Raw genomic sequence first — 23,748 nt, forward strand, 5'->3', positions numbered from 1 at the left:
CACGTGTTCTCTGGAACCAGCATCAAAGCTTTCCCAACCCACCTCCTTCTTGATCTCTCTCAGGGTTGAGCACCAGTTCTGGGGGGCGGTGGGGAGTTGGGGGACAAAAGGACATGTGACCACACTCCCCCTGGCTGGATTCAGTGAAAACGGGGAGGTTGGCTGGGGAGTGCCAGCTCAGGGTGTGAGTCGCCGCTGTCGTGGCTTAGTCTGCCCTCTGGCCCAAGTGCAAGTTTGCAGGACCAGCTCTCCCTCTCTCTCTGCCGCAACACTCCCAACCCCCTGGCGCCTTCCCACGTCGCCTTAGCTTCCCTCCCTCTCCCTCTCCTCTCGCACACAATGTCAGACACACACCTTCCCACTACACACCCATATGCCAAATAAAATTAGAAATACCAGCCTGGCTCTCAAGGTATTTAAGGAACAGGGATCTTCAATTGATCGGGCCCCAAAACAGACACTCCAGGCTCCCTGCCTCCTGGCCTAGAGCGAGGGGGCCCGGCAGAGCCTGAGAGAAGCATCTCGAGGACAGATCTGGGCGCTGGAAAGAGCTCGCAAGAGGGAAAGGACCGTCTGAGCCCTTGGGAGCCTGCCTCTGGCCACAGGAACTCGCCCGATTTGCAGGCCCTGAGAGGCCAACACTGGGCACGCCCTCTCTTGCAGAGATATGTCAGACCCTTTTGTTACCTGCAAGGCGTTCCTGGTCCCTTCGATGGTTGGCGCACCCTGATGACACACACAGAGACGCCAGTGTCTGAAGATTCAGAGCCCTGGAGGAGTGAGCAGCATCCCGCCCCGATACTGTAAGAGCCGGCTCTGTTTTAATCCCCCCATTGAGGAGGCAATCATTGTTCCTCGAGGACTGTGTTTGCCTTAATTCCGAGAAAAGGGACCTGCCGGGAGGGAGGGAGGCTGCAGGCCGTCAGCCCCCACATCCCTGCAGTGCTCCTCAGGCTCCGAGACACCCTCCCGCCTTTGGACACCTGTTGGCCAGGTATCCCCACACTCTGGGCCTCCTGCTCCCCTCGGATGTGTCAGGTGGGGAGGGGTGGGGAAGGAAACAGGATCAGAGGGGGCGGGGTGGGGCAGAAGTTCTGTGCCAGTATAACCACCCCCCCTACTCTCCCACCCCACCTTGTCCTCCCCTCTTCTGAATCCAAGAACCCCTACCCTTCACACCTGTTTTTCAGGGTGAATCTCATTCATTCATTCATTGGCTCCCATTTGGGCTGTCACTTACCTGCCATGTGACCTTTGACAGGCTTCAACCTCCTGCTCCTGGGTGGTGGTGGGGGGGCTATGGGGGGGGCTCACTGAGCTGCTGCAAAGAGTTGCCCTGTAGAGGCCTCTGAGAGTGCCACGTGGGGCAAGAATTAGGGGTTCCTGACTCCAGACCCTCAACCCCACTGGCCAGGAGCCTCCCTCTGCTTTTCAGAGGGTCAAGGAGGGTGGACCACCCTAGGTGGCTTAGGGCGCTGTTTAGGGGCCTTAAGGGTGGCACTTCTCAACCCTCTGGACACCAGGACGCTGATGCTTATGGGTGTTGCCCACCCCCCCTCCAAACCCGCACGCTGACCTTTCACCACCCCCTCCCCCAACCTCCCTGGGTCCGAGCCCAGCTGAGCGGCAGAGTGGGCGTCAGTCCAGCGGGGAAGGAGGCGGCAGACAGGCCTAGAGCATCTCCCCACTGTGGGTGGGATCCAGCTCCCCCTCACCGGAGCCCGCGGCTAAAGGCTCAAGTCAGCGGGTCATCCCCCACCCCACCCCCAGCAAGCCCCAGGGGGAACGAAAGCCCGGGTGGGCGCGCACCACGATGCAGGCTGCTGTGAGGGTGGCCAGAGCGCCGCCCTCAGGAGGGGAGGGAGAGATGGCGGGGCTGGGGGGTGCCCAGCTGCCTTCCCCGCCGGCCCAGTGGGAGGACGGCAGCTGCCCGCTCCCTCCTCCCCACACCCCCGCTACCTGCCCAGTCCCCGAAGCCAGGCGGGCGGAGGCTGCGAGGCGGCGGCGGGGCCGCGCGCACAACTTTGCAGCCCCCGGCAGGGAGGCAGGGGCGGGCGGCCGGGGGGGCCCCTCTCGCCGGAGACCCCAGCGCGGTGAGTGCCTCTCCCCACCCCTCTGCGGCGGTGCGGCGGCGGCGGCCGCTGGGGGGCCGCTGCCCGGGCGCCCGGGAGGCGGTGTCCGCGCGGCGCTGGCCGGAGCCCCGGCGGCGGCGGCGGGCTGCCCGCGGGTCCCCTTTCTCGGGTGGGCGCAGGGCCCGGCTGCCAGCGCCGCCCGCCCCGCGCCCCGCGCCCCGCGCTCCCCCAGCCTCGCCTTCCCGGCGCCGCGGCGCATCTGGAGCTGCTCCCGCGCCCCCCTGGCGACCGGCGCGGGGAAGGCACTGGCTTCGCCCGAGCCCGGGGCCGGCATCTCGCCGGGGTGGGCAGCGCCGCCGCAGCCCCCAGGGACGCAGGACCCGGGCGACCGGGTGCCCCCACCGCCACCCCGGCGCCCAGCCCCGGCCGTGCCCAGCGCGGGATCCCTGCGGCGGAGAGAGGCCCGAGCTCCACCCGCAGCCGCGGGTCCCTGGGGGCACTGGCACCTGCAAAGGGGACTCCAAGGTGATCAGCCGCCCCATCGGGCCCGGACAGCGGGGACCCAGAGGCCCCGTGGCCCTCGCCCGGGCCGGGTGCAGCCGCCTACCCACAACTTTCTGGCGCTGCGGGCTCGCCGACTCCCCAGCCCCGGGAAAAGTTCTCCCCGGCGCCGGGACCCTGCTTTCCCTGAGGTTTGGAGGGGGGTGGGGGCGCCACGGAGATGCGGCGGGGGCGGGGGGCTGGGAGGTGGTCGCGCAGCCCCGCGGGGGCCCGGTGGGCGGCTGGAGAGGGCTCCGGCGCCCATCGGGCTGGTTCAGGTTCTGGCTCCTGGAGGGCGGGGCGGGGGGGGGGCACGCGGGGCTCATATCTTTGCCTCCCATGAAAACGCTCTTTGCAAAGAAATAGCCAGGACAGTCAGCGTGGGGCGGGACAATGGGTGGGGCGGGTCTGGTGGACACAGGTATTCCATCTGCGCCCCCTCACCCACCCGGGCTTTGAATCATCCCCATTGGGCGCTCTCTCTCTCTCTCTCTCTCTCTCTCTCTCTCTCTCTCTCTCTCTCTCTCTCTCTCTCTCTCTCTCTCTGTCGCCTGGTGGCATTGGTTGCGTGTACAGAGAAATACACATGCACACAGATACCCAGGGGCACAGAGAATGCACACACACATGCACACACATGCACACACACCCATCACACCCGGATCTACACCGCCTACCTCCAGCGTTGGGTTATCACTGAGGTTCTCGAGGGAGGGACCTTTCTCCCCCAGGGAGGAAAAGCAGGAATTGCTGCAGGTCGTTCCTCTCTGCTCCCCACTCCAGTCCTCCCGCTTCTCCTAAGGAGACACCCCCTGAGCTCTTTGCATGGCCAAAATACCTCAGTGCGAGCTACCACCTCCTCCTCGACAGATCCCCCCACCCAAGTCTCCGGGCGTCTGAGCCCCCCGGGGCGCTGGCACAATGCAGCTGGCTCCAAACCCGAGGGGGCGGGAACCTTCTGAGAGGCCAGGGGGTAGGGGGCAGCGGGGGAGTGGGATGGGGGCGGGGTCTCACGCCGGTGAGGTCCGGGGTTGGGGAGGAGGGGAGGGCTGAAGGCAGGGACCAGGGTCGGGGCAGGTCCGACAGGGCTGGATGGAGGCGCGCCCTGCCCCCGCCCCTCCTGCACCACCCCTTTCTCACTCTCTCTCTCTCTTTCTCTCTCTCTCTCTCTCTCTCTCTCTCTCTCTCTCTCTCTCTCTCTCTCTCTCTCTCTCTCTCTCTCTCTCTCTCTCTCTCTCTCTCTCCCTTCAGGAATGTAATCCAGGATGCTGGCCCTGCGGCTGCTCAACGTGGTGGCCCCCGCCTACTTCCTGTGCATCTCCCTGGTGACCTTCGTGCTGCAGCTCTTTCTCTTCCTGCCCAGCATGCGCCAGGACCCCGCGGCCGCCCGCCTCTTCTCGCCAGCGCTGCTCCACGGGGCGCTCTTCCTCTTCCTCTCCACCAACGCCTTGGGCAATTACGTCCTGGTCATCCAGAACTCCCCGGACGACCTGGACGCCTGCCGCAGGGCTCCGTGCCCCGCGCCCAGCACCCACTTCTGCCGGGTGTGCGGCCGAGTGACCCTGAGACATGACCACCATTGCTTCTTCACCGGGAACTGCATCGGCAGCAGGAACATGCGCAACTTCGTCCTCTTCTGCCTCTACACCTCCCTGGCCTGCCTCTACTCCATGGTGGCCGGTGTGGCCTACATCTCCGCGGTCCTGTCCATCTCCTTCGCCAACCCTCTGGCCTTCCTCACGCTCCTTCCCACCTCCATCAGTCAGTTCTTATCTGGTGAGTGGACACTGACCGGCAGATTGGACCCGACACAAAGACACAACACACACATGCAAACACACCACACACACACACACATACACACACACACACACACACACACACACACACCAGTCCCCAGATTGTAAATCAGTTAAATACAAATTTCACGTCAACTTTTTAGCATAAGTCTGCCCTTATGATACATGTGACTGACTACACGAATGGACTTTGCTCCAGTCTGGAATTCCAAAAAATTGGGTAGGGCCAGAGAAATAGTCCCTCAAGGAAGGTGCTTGCCTTGCACACGGGTTTGATCCCCAGCAACACATACAGTCCCCTGAGCCTCACCAAGAGGGATCCCTGAGCACAGAGCCAGGTAAACCCTGAACATCACCAGGTGTGCCCCCCCCAGATAATTAATAACTGGGCATGCTGTATCTTCTCTGGAAACTAGCTTCTCTCCACTCCCATTCGGTCCCAACTGCTGCTTTACTCCTGGAATTGGACTGTCCCCATGCTCTGTGCCAGGCAGGGCTGGTTGCAAACCATCCCTCCTCCACCCTTGGAGGGAACCCACGGAACACCCCTCTTCTGCCCAGTCCCCCAGCCTGCTCACATATGTCCCCAAGAACTCCGCCCTCCAAAGGTGTAGCCACCAGTCACACAGGGTCATCCTCCTTTCCTGCCCCGCTGCCTAGGGCCCCAGCAGGCTCTTCTCCTGCCTGGTGGAGCAGGACAGGGACGCGACCCCATCCCCACACCAGGAGCGGTGGGCAGCTGTGGGCCCTCCTGGAAGGTCCTACATCCCAGCAGCCAGGCGCATGGCCCTGGGCCCCAGAGCTCAGCCGGGTGCCCGGTAGAACTGTTTTCTACCGTTTAGCTGAAGCCACCCAGTCCCATAACCCTCCACTCCATCTTTTCCCTGGCTGAGGGCTCTGACTGATCTGAATCTTTTTTTTTCTTTTTGGGTCACACCTGGCGATGCACAGGGGTCACTCCTGGCTCTTCACTCAGGAATCACCCCTGGCGGTGCTCAGGGGACCATATGGGATGCTGGCAATCAAACCCGGCTGGGCCGCATGCAAGGCAAACGCCCTACCCGCTGTGCTATTGCTCCAGCCCCTGACTGATCTGATTCTTACCATTGCTAGCTACATGCGATTGTTCTCTCCATCTCTCTGATAAAGAATAGGATGCACAGATCATGTGCGTGCATGTACATGTACATGCATGCGGTGCCCGGGATCGAACCCGGAATATACAGATGCAAGGCATGTGCTCTGCTGTTGAGCCACTTTCCGGGTTCAGCAACATTCCGTGACCAAGTGGCGGTCTCTGACCTGCCCCCGCCCTTAGCAGCAGAGGGATTAGGTCAAGGGCCTCCTGGAGCCTTGACCTTTCTTTCAGAAAAGAGCGTGGCTTCCCCTAGACAACCAGGCTGTCTCCCTGCTCCAGGGCTGGACATTCCCACAAAATGGGGGGACATTTGCCACGGGGCTCCAGCCTGATGGGTCATCCCGGGATGGCATGGCCTCCGGGTGGCAGCGGAACACAGAGGTCCAAGATGGGCCCAGCTCAGGGTGTCTGCCAGAAGGGCTGGTGACTGAGCTGGGCCCAGAACTCAGCTCTCGGGGGGCCTCCTGGATCTGGGCGCTGGCTTACCAGGCTGCTGGGGACAGAAATAACCAGGACGGGGGAGGGGTGGGCGGGCGGGGGGGGGGGGGGCGGAGTGTGAGCGCGGGCAGGTGGAGGGCTGAGGAGTGCCAGCAAGCCTGTTACACTTCCTTCTCCAAGCTCTTTCCTCACATGGAAATGGATGGCTGCCCCCGGAGGCTCGTGCGATGGTTTGGTGTGAGATGCGCTGGGCTTGAGGCTGGTCCATATGTTCAGGGTTTGGGAGACAGGGAGGGGAGGAAGATGAGCCTCTGGCGCGGATCTAGCAGGCAGACAGAGCCCATCAGTATCTGCCTGGGGGGGCGCTCGGAGCCCCAGGGGTCCCCACTGCCTTTTCCTTCCCCCGTGACTGCTGGGGAAAGGAAGCTGAGAAGTCTCCTCCCAGCCCCCTTTGCCAGCCTTGCCCGCCCCCACCCCTTGCTCTCTCTCCTTCCTACACACACACCTCTATCCAGCCCCCTCGTGCTGCCTCTCCCACCCAGGCTCTCCATCCCAACAGGTGAGGCTGAGCCCTCTCGCATTTGCATAGAATGACAGGTGGACAGAAGGCATGGAGTACATTGGGTCGTCCCGACTGTGGCACAGTCCCTGAGCCCTCTTGCCCCCCCATTCCCAGAGTGCAGGATGGCTGTGTGCGGGAGGCTGAAAGCTGGAAGTGGGAGTCTTCCAGAGGGGTGGGGGGGTCTTTGACTCCAGACATGCTAATCTGCTCTGAGATGTCAGAAAAGAGAGACCTTGGGCCGGAGCGATAGCACAGCGGGTAGGGCATTTGCCTTGCACGCGGCCGACCCAGGTTCGATCCCCGGCATCCCATATGGTCCCCCAAGCACTGCCAGGAGTAATTCCTGAGTGCAAAGCCAGGAGTAACCCCTGAGCATCACTGGGTGTGACCCAAAAAGCAAAAAAAAAGAAAGAAAAGAGATGCCTTGAGGGCCTGGAGTGATAGTACAGCAGGTAGTGTGTTTGCCTTGCTCGTAGCTGACCCAGGTTCGATCCCCAGCATCCCATGTAGTCCCCCGAGCACTGCCAGGAGTAATTCCTGAGTGCGGAGCCATGAGTAACCCGTTCTTTGCTTGGTGTGACCCCCCCCAAAAAAAGCCGGGAAAAAAAAAGGAGACCTTGATTCTGGCTTGGTGGGACCAGCTCAGGTGGAGTCACCCTCTGAGTTTCTCCTCATCTGGGAAGTAGAACTGACCCCAGGGGAGTTGTGCCATGGGGTCTTACCTGGCATGGGGGGATTAGAAAATGGGGAGGGGCCACACATATTTCTAGAACATGCAGGTGTGTGAGGCAGGCAGGCATTATATCCAGGTCAAAGGACCCGTGGCTGCAAAACCCTCTCAGATCTCTTAGGGAGATCTGCCTAAGATTGGATGAAGGGGGGCTGCCAGACCCCAGCGCCCCCTCTGTGCCTCCCCAGAGTGGCCTCTCTGCAGCTCTGCCTGGGGAGTGAGCCCCTCCCGAGGGCGAAGCTACTTGTCCCTGGATGGCCACTCTTGATCCTTGCTACATGTCAAAGGGTTCCAGAGGCGCTTGCTTGGGCAGGAGCCTGGGGGGTGGGGGAGGGCGGGGAGGGGTAGCCGGTGAGAACTTTGGGGCCCTATGGGAAAATTCTGTGATTTTTTTTTCCCCAAAAGCAGCAGAACTATTATTAACCAGATCAGAGGAGCGGAGGCAGCCCAGCGAGGCAGCTTCAAACAGCCCCAGAGAGAGCAGGTCCCCAGAATAGCCTTTGGAAACGGCTGCACGGGGCCAGGCAGAGGCCAGCAGGCCCCTCGCCTCGCGCCTTGGTTTTGTGCAGCCACCGCCCTCTGCCCGGACTTGTCCCTGCGTCTACACTGCATGGCAGGCCTGAGCTTGGTCGCCGATATCCTCACCCCTGCGCTCCAGGGCTGTGGTTCTCCAGCCCAAGGGGGCACCCGAGTGGTCTGAGCTCAGGTGGCACCATGGCACCTGAGCTCTCAGAAGTGGGTCAGAGAGATGGCACCATCCCACCCTGTGCCAGATGGAGTGAGTCTCCTATCCGCTGGGCAGCTGGACTTCCTTGCCGTGGACTCTGCAGAGAGAGATCTGCTCTGAAATATCAACATTCTTGCGGCCGGGGCTGGAGAGATAGGACAGCAGTGAGGGTGTTGCTTTGTACACGGCCGACCCCAGTTCGATCCCCAGCACCCCACAGGATCCCCTGAGCACCAGCAGGAGTGTTCCCTGAGTTCAGATCCAGGAGTAATCCCTGAACATCACTTAGTGTGGCCCGCCCCTGCCCTCCCCCCACAATAAAAGATCCTTTGACTGAGAGTCAGAGAAGGTAGCTAGTGAGCAGATCTGGGTGGGGGCGGCGTGTTCACCCATGATATATATTTGCTTCGGGGACACACTCAGCTGTGTTCAGGGCTTACTCCTGGCTCTGTGCTCAAGGATCTCCCCTGGGGGACCGTATGGGGTGCCAGGGATAGAACCTAGGTCAAGCCGTGCACTCTTCCTGCTGTGCTTTATCTCTCCGACCCTGGCTGGTCATGGTGAAAAACTCACCCCTGGGAGGATGGAAAGTGGAGTCTGAGAGATCAGGAAGGGGGGACTGGGGTACCTGAGGGGTGTGGAGTAGGGAGGACTAGGAGCATGGTTGAGAGTGTGGTGATGGAATCGGGTGTCTCTGGGAGAGGGCCCGGGCTCTTCCCTGCTGAGAGTGGATCTGAGGTGGGGCTGTGAGTTCTCTCCCGTCCCCACATCCCTGCGGCCCAGCTGGCTGAGTGACTGTGGCCGCTGCTATCATAGCACAGCCAGGATGCAAGCTCAGGAGAGGACCCAGCAATGACTTAAGGATCTTAGGAGTCCAAGGGGAGTGGTTCTTGGTGGATTGGGCGGGGGGGTGGTGTGTGCTCGTCACAGAGCGAGGTGTTGCTGCAGCCCCAACTCTGTCCCATCCCAAAGCCTCCTTGGATTGGTCGCGCAGCCTGGGATCCAGTTATCCCATTCGGGATCACATTAGCCCCATCTTACAGAAGAGCAAAACGCAGCTCAGAGAGGTTGAGAAACGCGTGTGAGCCTGCACCGCTGAGAGATTCCCATCCAGCACAGACGAGCCGCCACCGTTCCAACTCCAAAGCAGAGTGGCATCTTTCACTCTGTGGGTGCTTATTGGTGTGATTGGTTTGGGTTTGAAGCCACCCCCAGTAGTGCTCAGGGCTTGCTACCTGGCTCTGTGCTCAGGGATCCCTCTTGGCAGGGTTCAGGGGACCATATACCTGGGGTTTGAAGCCAGGTGGGCTGAGTGCAAGGCAAGCACCTATCCACTATTCTGTCTCCTGGGTGTTGAAAGCCAGAAACGAGGAGTCCAGAGAGATAGGACAGAGGTAAGGCACTTGTCTTGCAGGCATCCAACTGGGGTTTGATCCCGGGCATCCCAGAGGGTCCCCCAAGCATGGCCAGGAGTGATTCCTGAGTGCAGAGCCAGGAGTTACCCCCTGAGCATCACCAGTTGTGGCCCCTACAGTAAAAATGAAAGAAAGAAAGAAAAAAAGAAAGAAAGAAAGAAAGAAAGAAAGAAAGAAAGAAAGAAAGAAAGAAAGAAAGAAAGAAAGAAAGAAAGAGAGAAAAAGCTGGAGGGGCTGGAGTGATAGCACAGCGGGTAGGGCATTTGCCTTGCACTCAGCCTATCTGAGTTCAATCCCCAGCATCCCATATGGTCTCCTGAGCACTTCCAGGAGTAATTCCTGAGAGCAGGGCCAGGAGTAACCCTTGTGTGTCGCCGGCTGTGACCCAAAAAGCCAAAAAAAAAAAAAAAGCTGGAAATGGGATGCTCTGACTTTGAGGGTCTCTGCAGAGGAAGGTCCTCGAGACAGGGCCACGGGGTAGGGGCCGGACTGACGACGGGGATGGAGGGGTGGGGAGTCCTGTGCAATCTCTTCTGGCCCGGCATTCCTGCGGGGACTCTGTCCTCTTGCTCACGCAAATGACTGCCGCCCTGTGAGCTCGTGACTTCCTGATGACTTCTGGCTCTCCATCAGGCTGTCACGAGCAGGAGTCCTCCCCGCCAATGATCCCCGTTGCGTAAGCGATACAGCTGCTCGGGTCCTTAGCTCACCCCTGTTTCCTCCTGAGAAGCCCCCTTCACCCTGCTCCCAGCCCCCTCCCAGGGAAACCCTCTGCGGCTCAGGAAACAGGCGCTGACCCGCGAGGCCTCCTCCCTCCTTCCCTGGCGCCCCGCTCTCCCCGCCAGCCTCAGGAGCCATCAGATTCCCTGGACAGACAGACGCACAGACAGACGGGCGGACGGGCGGACGGGCGGACGGGCGGACGGGCGGACGGGCGGACGGGCGGACGGGCGGACGGGCGGACGGGCGGACGGGCGGACGGGCGGACGGGCGGACGGGCGGACGGGCGGACGGGCGGACGGGCGGACGGGCGGACGGGCGGACGGGCGGACGGGCGGGTAGACTGCGGAGTGGCGCAGGACAAGGCCCGAGCGCGCGCAGTGAGCCCAGTGTCTCCCCCGCCCGCAGGCGCTGTCCTCGGTTCTGAAATGTTCGTCATCCTCATGCTCTACCTCTGGTTTGCCATCGGCCTGGCCTGCGCCGGCTTCTGCTGCCACCAGCTGCTGCTGATCCTCCGGGGGCAGACGCGGCACCAGCTGCGGAAGGGGCTGGCCGTGCGCGCCCGGCCCTGGCGCAAGAACTTGCAGGAGGTCTTCGGCAAGAGGTGGCTGCTGGGGCTGCTGGTGCCCACGTTCAACGTCGGCGGAGAGAGCGCCAGGCAGAGGGACAAGTAACCCCGTGTGTGCGCCGACTCCTCCCGGGTGCCGACCTGCTCTCCCGCCCGCCTCGCGGGACCCGGGCTGCGTGGCCTCCCACCGAACGACCCGGGGAACAGGGCTGGCCAGGAGGGAAGAAGCCCCCCCTGACCCCCGCCCCAGGCACTGCTCCCCAGGAGCCGCTAGGCTGCTGCTGCCCCCCAGAAAGGCCTTTGCCTCCTGTTTCTTCCTTCCCTGCCTGCCCACCCCTCCGTTTCCGTCACTGCTCTCTGCTCCAGCCCTCTACAGGGCCCCTGTTGGGTACAGGGACAGACTTTCGATGCTGGGATGGTCTCCCCCCCCCCCCCGGACCTGGAGCTGGCTGAGGTTTCAAGTGTCTCATGTGACAGACAGCCCTGCTGCAAAGGAACTGGGCACGGAGGGGGGGTCTCCTCTCTGGACCTGGGGGAGGAGAGTGAGGTGCAGCCTGTGTCTGGTCTCTGCCCCACCAGCCCCCCCCACACACACCGGGTATAGCCCTGGGATGTCCAGTACTGTCCCCTGGCCACCCTGTCCCTGCAGGTCCTCAGTTCTTGCCAGGGCCTGGCAGAACAACCTTCCACTGGCACCCACCCAGCCTTCCCAGATCTGGCCTGTAGGTCTTTGCTGGGTGCTGGGGTGGAGAGAAGAGGGAAAGAGGAGCCAATGGTGATGGGGCAGGCAAGAAAGGGCGAGGGGAAAGGGGAGAGAAGGGAGTGGGGTGGGAGATGGGCAGAGGGGGAGGAAGAGAGGAAGGGGAGGGGACAGGAGGAGGAAAGGAGAAAAGGGGGAGGGAAGGGGGACAGAAAGAAGTGGAGAGGGGAGAAAGGAAGGGGGAGGGAGTGAAGGGTAGAGAGTAGGAGAGAGGAGGAGAGGGGAGGAGTTGGGAGAGGAGGAGAGAAGAGAGAAAGGGGAGAGATGAGAGAAAGAGGAGGAGGGAGAGAGGAGGAGAGAAAAGAGGAAGGGGGAAGGGGAGAGTAGGAGAGGAGAGAAGGAGGGGAGGAGGGGAGCAGGAGAGGAGAGAGGGAGGGAGGAGGGGGAGCAGGAGAGGAGAGAGGGGAGGACACAGCCAGAGGAGAGGGTGCTGGCGGGAGTGGAGACTGCTTAGGGAAGGAGGTAGGTGAGGGGCGACCAGAGCCTGGGCATGGGGGTCTGGGGGGCTGAGGATGAGAGGCCCATGAGTGCATTTCCGCCGTCTAAAGGCTCTTTAGTTCCACGCTCCCTGAGGGCAGCTAGGAGAGGCCGAGCACCCCCAGTGCTGTCCAGCAGGAGCTGGCGGGGACACGCGGGGTCAGGGCAGCAGACCCCAGGCTCCCTCCTCTGCCTGCCATGACCAGGCCCCGCTCTCTCCTCTCGGAGGGTGGGGCTGAAGGTGGGCTCAGGTGGGGGAGCAGGCCGCGTGCTGGGGTCCTGGTGGGGCAGTCCTGGCAGGACGGGGTGTGCGGACCATCTCTCCACGGGGGTCCACGCCTGGGGCATATGAAGGAGTGGGGAGCACAAGCATGCCCCCTCCTGACTGGGCCAAGGAGCCGTCTGACGCCCACGTTGGCTGAGGGCTGAGGCCCAAACCCAAGACCCTGTGAGCATCGCAAATTTCACCCCTAATTCTTGAGCAGAACTCGGTCCTGCCTCCACGCCCCTGGATGACTAAAGTGGTGGTGGCTCCACCCCACCACACACCCCGACCCCCCACCCCCACCTCGCACCCCTACCCCACAACCCCACCCTGAGCCCCCACCCTATAACCCCACCTCACACCCCCACTCCATAACCCCACCCTACATCCCAAACCCATAATCCCACCCCACACCACCACACAGCCCCGGCTCATAACCCCACCCTGAACCCCCACCCAGCACCCAATTTTCTCATCAGGCACCAACTTGTACTCCCAGGCCCCGAGGCCCCGAGCCTTTCGGGCACATGGCAGTGAACACTGCACAAGACAAGCTGCCAGGGCAGCCTCTTGCCACCCAACCCCAGAGGCTGCCTTCTTGGTGGCCCAGCGTCACGTGGAAGAGAAACCCAGGTCTCCTCCTTGGAGGAGGCACTGCAGAGCTTGAATGGGGAGGGGAGTATGGCAGGCGGCCCTGTGCACAGTTCAGCCACTCCCAGTCTCCCCAATGCTCTGCTGCCCGCTGAGGCTGGACATGCCGGGGAAAAAAAGCAGGGGTACCTGCAGGGCCCACCCCCTCACAGGTTGGGGTGGGGGTTGGTGGGGAGGGTACTGGGGCTTGGGGTTGGAGCTGCATGTGTGCGTGCACATGGCCCTGGACGGGGGTGGGGAGAACATCAATAAAAGGCGTGGCTTCCAACTGGACCTGACATGTGCGTGTGGGCAGGGTGGCTAGGAGCTGGGCGGGCAGGCTGCTATCACACCGCGGTTAAGACATCCCAGGTGTGTGGGGGTCACACCCAGTGCTCGGGGGGCCGTGTGGTGGCCGGGGCGCAGACCCAGGACTCCCGTATGAACTCCGGCCTCTGACCCGGCTCCCTGGCCGCGGTAAGTATCAAGATCTTCACCTTCCCCGACGTCAGTCCCCAGTGTCGCGGTTCCCTGCAGCAGAATCTCCTCCTGCTCGGGGTTCACCCCACACCTGGGCGATTAAAAGGCGGTGCCTGTGTGGGGAGCCTCTTGAGCCCCCCGATCAGTCAGGGTTGGAGTGTGAGTGGACTCTCAGCCTGTCTGTGGCGCGTCTCCAGGTGGGGGGTCTCGGCGTGGTCTCAGGGTCAGCGGGGCTGGAAGGTTGGACACAGCTCAGCTGGTGAGTCGGGCTGGGAGGACTCTCCAGGCAGAGGGGTCAGCCTTAGACCTGGGAGCAATCGTGGGTGGGACACCTCAGGGGAAGGAGGTCAGGCTGAGGGCCGGGCCTCAGCAGCGGGCCAGGGTGCGCAGGGAAGGCTACAGGTATCAGGGCAGCCCTGAAGGCCCCAGAGGGCAAGTCAGAGCGGGAGCCCAGAGAGGGGAGGCTCACCCCAGGCTGGCACCTGAGAATCTCATCATCGGCCACCATCCAGATCACACGTCCTCTCCCGGGAGGGAGCAACATGGTGCTCGCCATAACCATGCAGCCGGACCCCCGCACCAGGCTGTTTCACTCCAGGCGCCCCAGAGGAGGGCGGGTGGGACCCCGCCCGGCCCCAAGGGACCCAGCCCCGGCAGCTGAAAACCTCCAGAACTCAAGTGCCGCCTGCTCACGGCCGCTGTCCATATGCTCCAGCAGAGCGTCACCCATGAATGAACCTTTCCCTGGACACTTTATAGGACACACCCTACCCAGAGTCCAAGAGCACCACATTTAAAAAATATATACTTTATTTATTTACTTTTTGGGTCACACCTGGCGATGCACAGGGGTTACTCCTGGCTCTGCACTCAGGAATTATCCATGGTGGTGCTCAGGGGACCATATGGGATGCTGGAGATCGAACCCGGGTCGGCTGTGTGCAAGGCAAACGTCCTACCCGCTGTGCTATTGCTCCAGCCCCCTCAATATATTTTTTTATAGGTCTGAAAGTCCCGAAATATCAGGGTGCTGTCCATGATGCACAGTGCTCCCACGTTGAGGAAGCTGGGTCCCCTCTGCAGCCCCCCACCTCCGTTGGTGCTTCCCACATGCCCACCCCAGCCCCCTACACCACACCCCTATAGGGCCCGTGTATAGCCCACCCAGACGCAGGGAACCCACCTCGGCTGTCACCCAGCACAACCTGTGTTCAGCGCAACCTGGGCCCTGGGGACATAAGCCGGATGCCGCCACCAAGTCGAGGGTGAAGCTCAGCACTCCCCATGGCTGCCACATGGTTGTGATCAGGCCACACTTGGCCTCTGTCACTCGGTACTGCTCAGGGCCTCCAAGGGGCTGCTTTATCAGGCTCCCATTGTCCAGGAGAGGACACAAAAGCCTGATCTCTACGTCACTTGCCTGAGCTTTGTGGCCAGTGGCAGAGCGGGGATTTGAACCTCGGCCGTCTGCTCCTGGTGACCCACGCTAGGCTGACCGCCCCCCCCCGCCCCCATAAGTGCAAATGTTTTCTACTGTAATAAAGATCCTGGTTTTGCTGGTGGATTCGTTGATTGAGCCATCGGGCTATCAGGGCAGAGAAAGGGTGAGACCCGGCTCTGCCTCCGTGGGTCTGACACATCCGACAGCGGCAGCTGCAGCCTGGCCTCAGACTCCAGGACCAACGGTGATGGGCAAGCTGCCCAGCCCGGACAGCTCAGACAGCTGGCGGACACGCTTGGCATGCCGGAGCCCTGGGTTTGAGCCTTGGCCCTGCAGAGAGCCCCCAAGCACTCTGCCAGGAGCAGCCCCTGAGCCCCAGGAAAGGGTGTGGCCCCCAAACCGAAACAAACAAGCAGAGGAACGAACAAAACCCCAGCTGGTGTTGTAGGATGGAAACTGATGCCATGACAGTGGCAGAAGTGAGAAAAATCAAGTTAGACCTCAGGTTCAGCTCCTGAAACTGAAACAGTCTCGGTTTCCCAGCAATGAAACAATGTGTAAACTAGCCAACCTGAACCCACCTGGGAAACTTCCCGGTGCAGCAAGTGAGCTCAAACAATCAGTCAATCAATCAATCAATCAATCACAATGCCCCAGAAATGGCCTTTTCTTAACCCTGAAAGAATGAGTAGCCTGCGTAACCATAAACTGCTCGTGGAAACTCTTGCTTAACTATTGCCTGACCACTGTTACGCTAGACACTTGCCAAAACACCTCTGTTCGGTAACTAAGTAAGATTTCTTTCTGAGGGGCTGGGGCAATAGCACAGCAGGTAGGGCGTTTGCCTTGCATGCGGCCGACCCGGATTCAATCCCCAGCATCCCATATGGTCCCCTGAGCACCGCCAGGGTTAATTCCTGAGTGCAAAGCCAGGAGTAACCTCTGTGCATCGCCAGGCGTGACCCAAAAAGCAAAAAAAAAAGATTTCTTTCTGAAACAGTAAGGCATGCTCTGCTTAGGCAATTGATCCCTATGTCAACTGCTTGCTGCCTGAAGTCCAGGTCGCTATCAAGAGGCCACTCTGTGGGTGAGACAGTTGACCACAGTGACTAGAGTAAAACTCCTGCTTTTGCATTTTTGTGTTTGTGTCTCTGTCTGTCTCACCCGTAGTCCCGGGCTTAACAGGTGAGGCTGAGGCCCTGGCTAGGAGCTGACTGTGTGTGTCTGCGGAGAGCTCAAAGCCCCTTCTCGCCAGGGACACAGGTCAGAGGTGCTTCCGGACTGCTGACCCCCAGGGGCCCTGTAGAAGGGGCTGAGGCTGAGTCCAGAGGGCACGACAGGCTGTTAGCAAAGACCTTCAGGCTTCAGGGGTTTGAAGAATCGAACATAGGCAGGCCCAGAGATGACACAGGGGGACAGACAGATGACCTCTCACCCAAGGGGCATAAAGAGGCACAGCAGGGAACAACCAATGCCCACGGGAATAGAAAGGCAGCGTGTGGGAACTGGTCTGCAGTAGGAGGCTCGCCTCTGGGGTCGGGGGACAGCCCAGCGAAGGGCACCCTGGGACAATGCAGAGGGAAGTGGTCACTCCTGGTGGAGGGCGGGGTGCTGGCAGGAGGCCAACAGTGCTGGCCATAGCGGCAGGCTGGGCGGGGGGCAGGTGGGATGGAAACTGGGGACATTGGTGGAGGGAAGTGGACACTGGTGAAAGCACTGGTGTTGGAACACTGCATGCTTGAAACTTAACCATGAATAAACTTGTAACTGTGTGATTCATGATGATTCAATATGGGTTTAAAAAAAAAACAAAAAAACAGGGCTCAAACCCAGGCCTCCAGCATGCCAGGGCCCCAGCAGGTAGAACAGCGGGTAGGGCATTCTTTATTTATTTATTGGTTTTTGGCCCATACCTGACTGTGCTCAGGGCTTACTCCTGGTTCTGCACTCAGGGTTCATTCCTAGGGGCTCAGGGGACCATTTGGGGTGCCGGAGATCCAGGTCAGTCACCTCAAGGCAAATGCCCTACCTGCGGTACTATCATTGCAGCCTCTGATTCAATAAATTTTTGACAAAGATAGAGAGAGAGAGAGAGAGAGAGAGAGAGACAGACAGACAGAGAGGGAGAGAGAGAGGGAGAGGGAGGGGGAGAGAAAGAAGGGGGAGAGAGAGAGAGAGAGCGGGGAGAGAGAGAGAGGGAGAGAGAGCGAGGGAGAGAGAGAGGGGGGAGAGAGCGCGAGGGAGAGAGAGCGAGTGAGAGAGAGCAAGATCGAGAGAGCGAGACCGAGAGAGAGAGAGAGAGAGAGAGAGAGAGAGAGAGAGAGAGAGAGAGAGCGTCACCCAAGGCCAGCTCTGGCATTAAGAAGCACCCCGGGGGGCCACAGCGGAGACAGCGCCCAGCGTCTGCTGGGGAAGGGGTCTCCTTTCCAGAGTCCTGGCCCCAAAGCCCCTGTTTCAGGCCTGCTTTGATGCCTAAACAGACCTCATGAACGCTCCTCAAATCCAGCAGGGACCCCCAAACTCCTCCTGGCTCTGGAAGGATTTGCTTGACTGCTGGAGGGGCCGCAAAGCCTCCTCTGAGAGAGCAGCCCAGTGGGGGGGGGCACAACAGGGGTCCTCAGAGGGAGAGGGGGACCTGGCAGGGCCCCAATAGGTAGTGCAGCGGGTAGGACATTTGCCTTGCACATGGCAGACCTGGGTGAACCCCCCCCCCGCATCCCATTCTATACGGTCCCCCAAGCACCACCAGGAGTGATTCTTGAGCACAGAACCAAGAGTAAACCTTGAGCACTGCTGGGTGAGCAACACCAAGTTATGGCCCTCAAACTCCAAACAAACGAACAACAAACCAGAGCCAAGAGTAGGAGGAGAGGGGCTGGAGCAATAGCACAGTGGGTAGGGTGTTTGCCTTGAACGCGGCCGTCCTGGGTTCAATTCCCAGCATCCCATATAGTCCCCTGAGCACCGCCAGGGGTGATTCCTGAGTGCAGAGCCAGGAGTAACCCCTGTGCATCGCCAGGTGTGACCCAAAAAGAGAAAAAAAAAAGTGTGAGGAGAAAGAGGAGCAGAGGGAGGGCAGGAACTGGGCCCATGGGCGCCCCTGAGCAAGGGCCACACCTCCCTCTCCGCAGGGCCCCAACAGTGGGTCCCAGGTGCCCTTCCTGCCCCTCCCGCCGGGCCCTCAGAGAGGCAACACCCCTGTACCTCACCTGGTTCCACACCTCCGGGGAGCCACCACCACTTGGCCCTGCAGGCTCAAACCTGGAGGGGACCCCGAAACAGCTAAGCCTCTGGAGGGAGATGTGCCGTGGGGCCCCCTCGAGCCAGGTCCGAGCTGCTAAACCTGGGGCCCAGGTCCCCGCGGTGGACAGGGCCCTGCAGTGCAGGGGGCGCGGGGCCTGGGCAAGCCGCGGAGCTGGAAGGGCTCAGCAGCGCGCCTGCGTTCCTGGGCACCCTGGCTGACTTCTCAGCGCCTGGGCTGCTCTCAGGTCGGGGTGGGGGTGGGGGGGCAGGCGGCACGTGCGGGTCACGTGCAAGGGCCGCTCTTTGGAGAAGCAGCGGGGAGGCAACGGACCGTCCGAGAAGCGCGAGCGCCCCGCTGCTCCCGAGGACGCCGGCAGGGGGCGCCTCCGAGCCGGGCGCGGGCGCTCCGCAAGGCAGGCCCGGACAGGGGCTGGGGGGTGCGGGGGCGCGGACCAGACCTGGGCGGGCTCCCCCAGACTGAAAGGCCCGCTGGGTTTTGGCATTGCAGACAGAGGGCTGGTGTGGCCCCCGGGGGTCTGCTGCTAGTAATAGTCTGAGCCCAGCTCATTCCTGGTCCCCCAGGGGGAGGTTTAGCTGCACCTGGCCGAGCTCAGGGCTTACTCCTGGCTCTGTGCTTACTCCAGGATCAACCCTGATGGTGCTGGGGGGACCTTCTGTGGTCAGGGAGTGGGAGGACGAGGCCGCGGAGGTGAGCACCCTGATTGGCTGTGCTCCTCCACCCCCAGTGGCGACTGTGCCCACAGCCTGGCCTGCCCCCCTGGTCCCCAAACAGCCTTAGAGCTGAGGCTCTTCCACCAGCCCCGCTGTGCCCTCCCACCTGGCCCCTCTGGTCGAATTTTACATGGGAGAGCGAGGGGCATTCTGGAGCTCCTGCTGGCCCCCAGGACAGCGGAGAGAGAGCCCTTGGCCTTGGGGACGGTCACTCAGGACCGCAGCCCTGGACCCATCATGAGCCCCAGTCTGCAGAAGAGGAAGTAAAACCCAGCCCAGAGAGGTTGTGGAAACTGCCGGGACACACAGCTGCTCGGAGGAGAGGGCCGGAAGGCCCGCCCAGTGGAAGAACACCTGCCTGGCGTGTGTGTGTGTGTGTGTGTGTGTGTGTGTGTGTGTGTGTGTGTGAGGCCCTGGGTCTGATCCACCCCCAGCCCACCCCAGGCGAAAGAGAAGAGTGGGAGGTCCTGACACCTTCTACCCCCTGGGAGCAGCTTTCCTCCCGGTGGGGAGCACCCATTTTCATTCCCGGCTCCCTAGCTTGGAGGCCCTCTAGGTGGTGGAGGTGCCCAGTAAGGAAGGCTTGGGGAGGCGGGGGTGGGGGTGGCAGGCGTTGCCTTGTGGGTCAGAGACTGTGTTCAGGGCTGAGGGGCTGTGCCGCAGCCTTTCCCCTCACACCTGCAGTGGCCTGGGGGTCTTTGTGTCTCTGGTGCCGGGCGCCCTGGCAGTACTGAGGCCACCACGGCTGCAAGGCAGTGGAGTTGGAGTGGGGTCGAACCCAGGGCCCCGCACAGGCCAGCTGGCCAGATGCCCTGGCCCTGAGCCCAGCTCTGGCTCTGCCCGAGGAGCTTAAGCCCTGGCTGATGGGTGGGGGAGCTGGCGAGGCAGCGCAGGGCTCAGGACGCTTGCTTCACCAACACTCTGCCTTAAATCCCCAGCACCCCGTCTGGTCCCCAGAGTCCCTCCGGGAGTGATCCCTGAGCACAGAGCCAGGAGTCCTAAGCCCTGAGCACCGCTGGGTGTGAGCAGGACAAACGTCAACCAAACAACACTGATGGGTGGAGGGAGCCTGTCCCCAGAGCCTGACAGAGGGAGGGCGGGGGGTAGGGGGGGACTCTGCAGAGCTGGGCGGGAGGGGGCAGCACCGCATGGGTGTGGAGGATTGTCCCAGAAACCAGAGGCCCAGAGGGTGGGGCTGACAGTACTGATCCCTCAGAGCTCCACACCCCGGCGGTGAGGCCGGCTGGGCAGGCCACGGCCGAGGCGGCTCCTGCCTGAGAGTAAGGGAACCCGGCCTTGGACCCCGGGCCACTCCCCCTGGCACAGGGCTCACCCCAGTGAGTCTCCCCTCTCGTGGAGACCCAGCAGCCCTGGCGAGGGCCCGTGGGACAGGCCACAACACAACTATGGCGAAACCGTCCTTGATGTGTGTTTGGGGCCGCACCTGGCAAGGCTCAGGGGTGACTCCGGACTCTGCACTCAGGAACTTCTGGCGGTGCTCGGCGGGCCGTGTGGGTTGCCCGGGATCCCTCCCGGGTCAGCTGCGTGCAAGGAGAGCGCCCTCCCCGCTGGACTCTCTCTCTGGCCCCAAAACCATCTTTTAGGGTATTCACCTCGCAAACAAGGCCCTGTCACTCTCCTGCTTCAAAGACAGACACCGACCTGATGCAAAACTGCTTCCTGCCGGCTCTTTGCGGGGCTTCTCCGGGGCCCTCACCCAGTTTATCTCAGTGCCTCCCTCTACAGTCTCCAGGCTCACCTCCCGGAGTTCTCTGGCCTCGGAGAACTCCCACAACCATTCCTGGGGCCTCCTTTCCCCAGTGTGTGTGTGTGTGTGTGTGTGTGTAGGTGGGCACTGGTGTGTGTGTGTGTGTGTGTGTGCGTGTCCGCGTGTATCTGTGTGTGTAGGTGGGCACTGGTGTGTGTGTGTGTGTGTGTGCGCGCGCGCCTGTATCTGTGTGTGTAGGTGGGCACTGGTGTCAGGCATCAGCCCTGGGCTCTGGGAACACTGGGCATGGCAGGGCTGGGGCGGGAGGAGGCTAACGAGGGGCTTGCCGTCGCACACTTGAGGGGCCCATACCTGGAGACATGGAAGGGGCTCAGCAGCCTGCAGGCGAGTCAGCGAGCAGCGCAGCCCCCCTCGAGAAGCCTCTCCCGGGGAGCTTGGCTGCAGGGGTGAACTCCGCTTAGTCACACACGGTGCCGCCTCCACTTCTCGGCTGACTCAGACTCGTGCCCACATCCAAGGGGCTGAAGCCGCAGGTTGTCGACACACTCGTCTTGGAAATAAGAGCACCAGGGATGGGCCGGGGCGGCAGCTCAGAGACGAAGGTGCTTGCTTAGGCACGGCCCGCAAACACCACCTGGACTGGTCCCCTAGCACTGCCGGGTGGGGGGTCCCCAAACACACACATACACACACACACGCACACACACACACACATACGCACACACACATACACACACGAACACATACATACACATACACACACGCACACACATACACATACACACACATACACATACACACACAGGCACACACAGAGGCACACACATGCACACGCACACACACATACACACACGAACACATACATACACATACACACACGCACACACATACACACACATACACATACACACACATACACATACACACACAGGCACACACAGAGGCACACACATGCACACGCACACACACATACACACATATACACATACACACAGGCACACACATGCACATGCACACACACATACACACATACGCACATGCACTCACACATACGCACATGCACACACACATACACACACATACACACACAGGCACACACATACGCACATGCACACACACATACACACAGGCACACACACATGCACATGCACACACACATACACACAGGCACACACATACGCACATGCACACACACATACACACACATACACACATACGCACATGCACACACACATACACACAGGCACACACACATGCACACACACATACACACAGGCACACACATACGCACATGCACACACACATGCACACACATACACACATACACACACACACGTTGCATCTCTATAAAAGTGGATGTGAGTGGCCTGGCCCACGCTCACTCATCCGTACAGGACCCTGTGGCTTCTCGGCTCTGCAGTCTGTGGGACTTGGGAAATACTTCGAGGCTGAAAGCTTTACTTGCTTGACTGAGACACCCCTAAAGCTATTCCGAGTGCCAGCACCGCTGGGGACGCTGGGCTCTGGCTGGCCCTGCGCTCTCACTGTCACCGTGGCCGCAGGCCCGGGCCTGCCCCTATGTGCTTCGCCTTTCCTGAGCACCTGTGAGTGAGCAGGAAGCCCAGAGACCCGTGGGCGGACAGGGCAGGAGTCAGAACCAGGTCTAGGGAACAGGCGTCACTGCATTGCAGAGGCCAGAGAGACCGTACGGGAGGGAGGGCGCTTGCCCTGCACGCGGTCCACCTGGGTATGACCCTTGGCACCCCATCTGTCCCCCAAGGCCCACCAGGAGTGACCCCTGAATGTGCAGAACCAGGAGTAAGCACGGAGCGTGGCCCCCACACCAAAAATGAGTAAATAAATAAACAGGTCTCAGGGCCTGTTCAGGGCCAACTCTTTTGGAGGCACCGTTTCCCTGCCCTCTGCTGCCTTTGGGGCAGTTTATCTATCCACAGAGGGCGCAGGGTCAAGGCTGCACCGCTGCTCTCTGCATTCACCTGTGGGATATAATTTAAAAAAAAACAAAAAAACTATGATATTCAGGGCTAGGGAAGACATAGATCAGGAGGACTGGCTAATGGCTGGAAGCTTGCCACAGGTGTGTGTACATGTGTGTGTATGTGTATGTGTGTGTGCGCGCGCATGCGTATGTGCACTCGAGGGTGAGGGAGAGAGAAGAGTGTGGCATGAAAGGTAGTTAGGGTAGAGAGAGGACCACTATGACAATAATAGTTGGAAATGATCACTTTGGAAAAGAACGGAGTGTTGAAAGTAGGTAAAGGGATATACCTGATAACCTTTCAGTATCTGTATTGCAAACCATAATGCCCAAAAGAAGAGACGGGGTGGGGGGGGAGGAGAGAGAGAGAAGAGAGGGAGAGAGAAGAGAGATAGGGAAAGAGAGAGGAGAGAAAGAGGGAGAGAGAGGGAAAGAGAGAGGGAGAGAGAAGAGGGGAGAGAGAGATGAGAGAGGGAGAGAGGAAAGGGAGGGGAAGAGAGAGGAGAGAAAGAGGAAGAGGAGAGGGAGAGAGGAGAGAGAGGGAGAGAGAGAAGAAAGAGAGAGAGAAGAGAGAGAGTGGGAGAGAGAAAGAGAGAGGGAAAGTGGCGGGAGGGATACTGGGGACACGGGTCACTGGTGGTGAGAAATGCACACTGGTGAGGGGACGGAGATACTGGGACACTCTGTGAGCGTCTCTCCTCTAGAGACATCCAGGAGAGCCCGGGCTCCTTCTGCCCAGGCCCCCACACCCTGAGACAGTCCCGGGCGTCCTGGGGCAGCCTCGGCTCTGGCTCCCTCGCCTCCCTCACGCGGGCTGCCGCTGGCCGTTTCCCTGCCTGGCTTCCCTCACGGCTTCCACCCACTCGCTGCGCTAACTCGGCGCTCCACAGGCTCTTCTTTCTCTCAGCGCGTCTCCTCCAGCTGCTGCGATTTCAGGCAGGAACCCCACAGGCTGTTCTTTCAACACGCATGAACGCCTTGCATAACCATGCTTCAGAGGGAGCACGGAGGGCCACGTGTCCTGAGGAGGGAGGGGGAGCGGGAGAGAAAGGCCCCCATGTGGGCTCCTCCCAGGAAGACAGTCTTTTTTATTTTTTTAAAATGTATTTATTTGTTTAGGCTCTTGGGGTCATACCCGGTGATTGATGCTCAGGGGTTACTCCTGGCTCTGCACTCAGTAATCACTCCTGGCGGTGCTCAGGGGAACATACGGGATGCCGGGGATTGAACCCGGGTCGGCTGTGTGCAAAGCAAACGCCCTCCCCACTGTCCTATCGCTCCTG

The 23,748-nt window shown here is 60.8% G+C and overlaps 1 protein-coding gene across 5 annotated transcripts; it reads left to right on the forward strand.

Moving 5' to 3' along the window:
- Positions 1 to 443: 443 nt before the first annotated feature.
- On the forward strand, positions 444 to 13,130 carry ZDHHC22 (zinc finger DHHC-type palmitoyltransferase 22). 5 transcript variants are annotated; one of them, XM_055132959.1, is made up of 3 exons: positions 444 to 803; positions 3,864 to 4,388; positions 10,550 to 13,130. In XM_055132959.1, the coding sequence occupies exons 2-3, from the start codon at positions 3,878 to 3,880 to the stop codon at positions 10,813 to 10,815; spliced, it is 777 nt and encodes a 258-aa protein (XP_054988934.1). In that variant the 5' UTR covers positions 444 to 803; positions 3,864 to 3,877; the 3' UTR covers positions 10,816 to 13,130. The 5 variants fall into 5 exon arrangements, with proteins under 5 accessions (XP_054988934.1, XP_054988936.1, XP_054988932.1 ...); XM_055132961.1 differs by lacking the exon at positions 444 to 803 and adding an exon at positions 857 to 994; XM_055132957.1 differs by lacking the exon at positions 444 to 803 and adding an exon at positions 1,818 to 2,093.
- The last annotated feature ends 10,618 nt before the right edge of the window (positions 13,131 to 23,748 follow it).

This window comes from Sorex araneus, chromosome 3, assembly GCF_027595985.1.
Source record: "Sorex araneus isolate mSorAra2 chromosome 3, mSorAra2.pri, whole genome shotgun sequence".
NCBI classification, from domain to species: domain Eukaryota; kingdom Metazoa; phylum Chordata; class Mammalia; order Eulipotyphla; family Soricidae; genus Sorex; species Sorex araneus.

Coding starts and splice junctions, on each gene's coding strand:
- ZDHHC22 (XM_055132959.1), top strand. CDS start 3,878: ATGCTGGCCCTGCGGCTGCTCAACGTGGTGGCCCCCGCCTACTTCCTG. Junction 4,389..10,549: donor CATCAGTCAGTTCTTATCTG/GTGAGTGGACAC, acceptor CCCCGCCCGCAG/GCGCTGTCCTCGGTTCTGAA.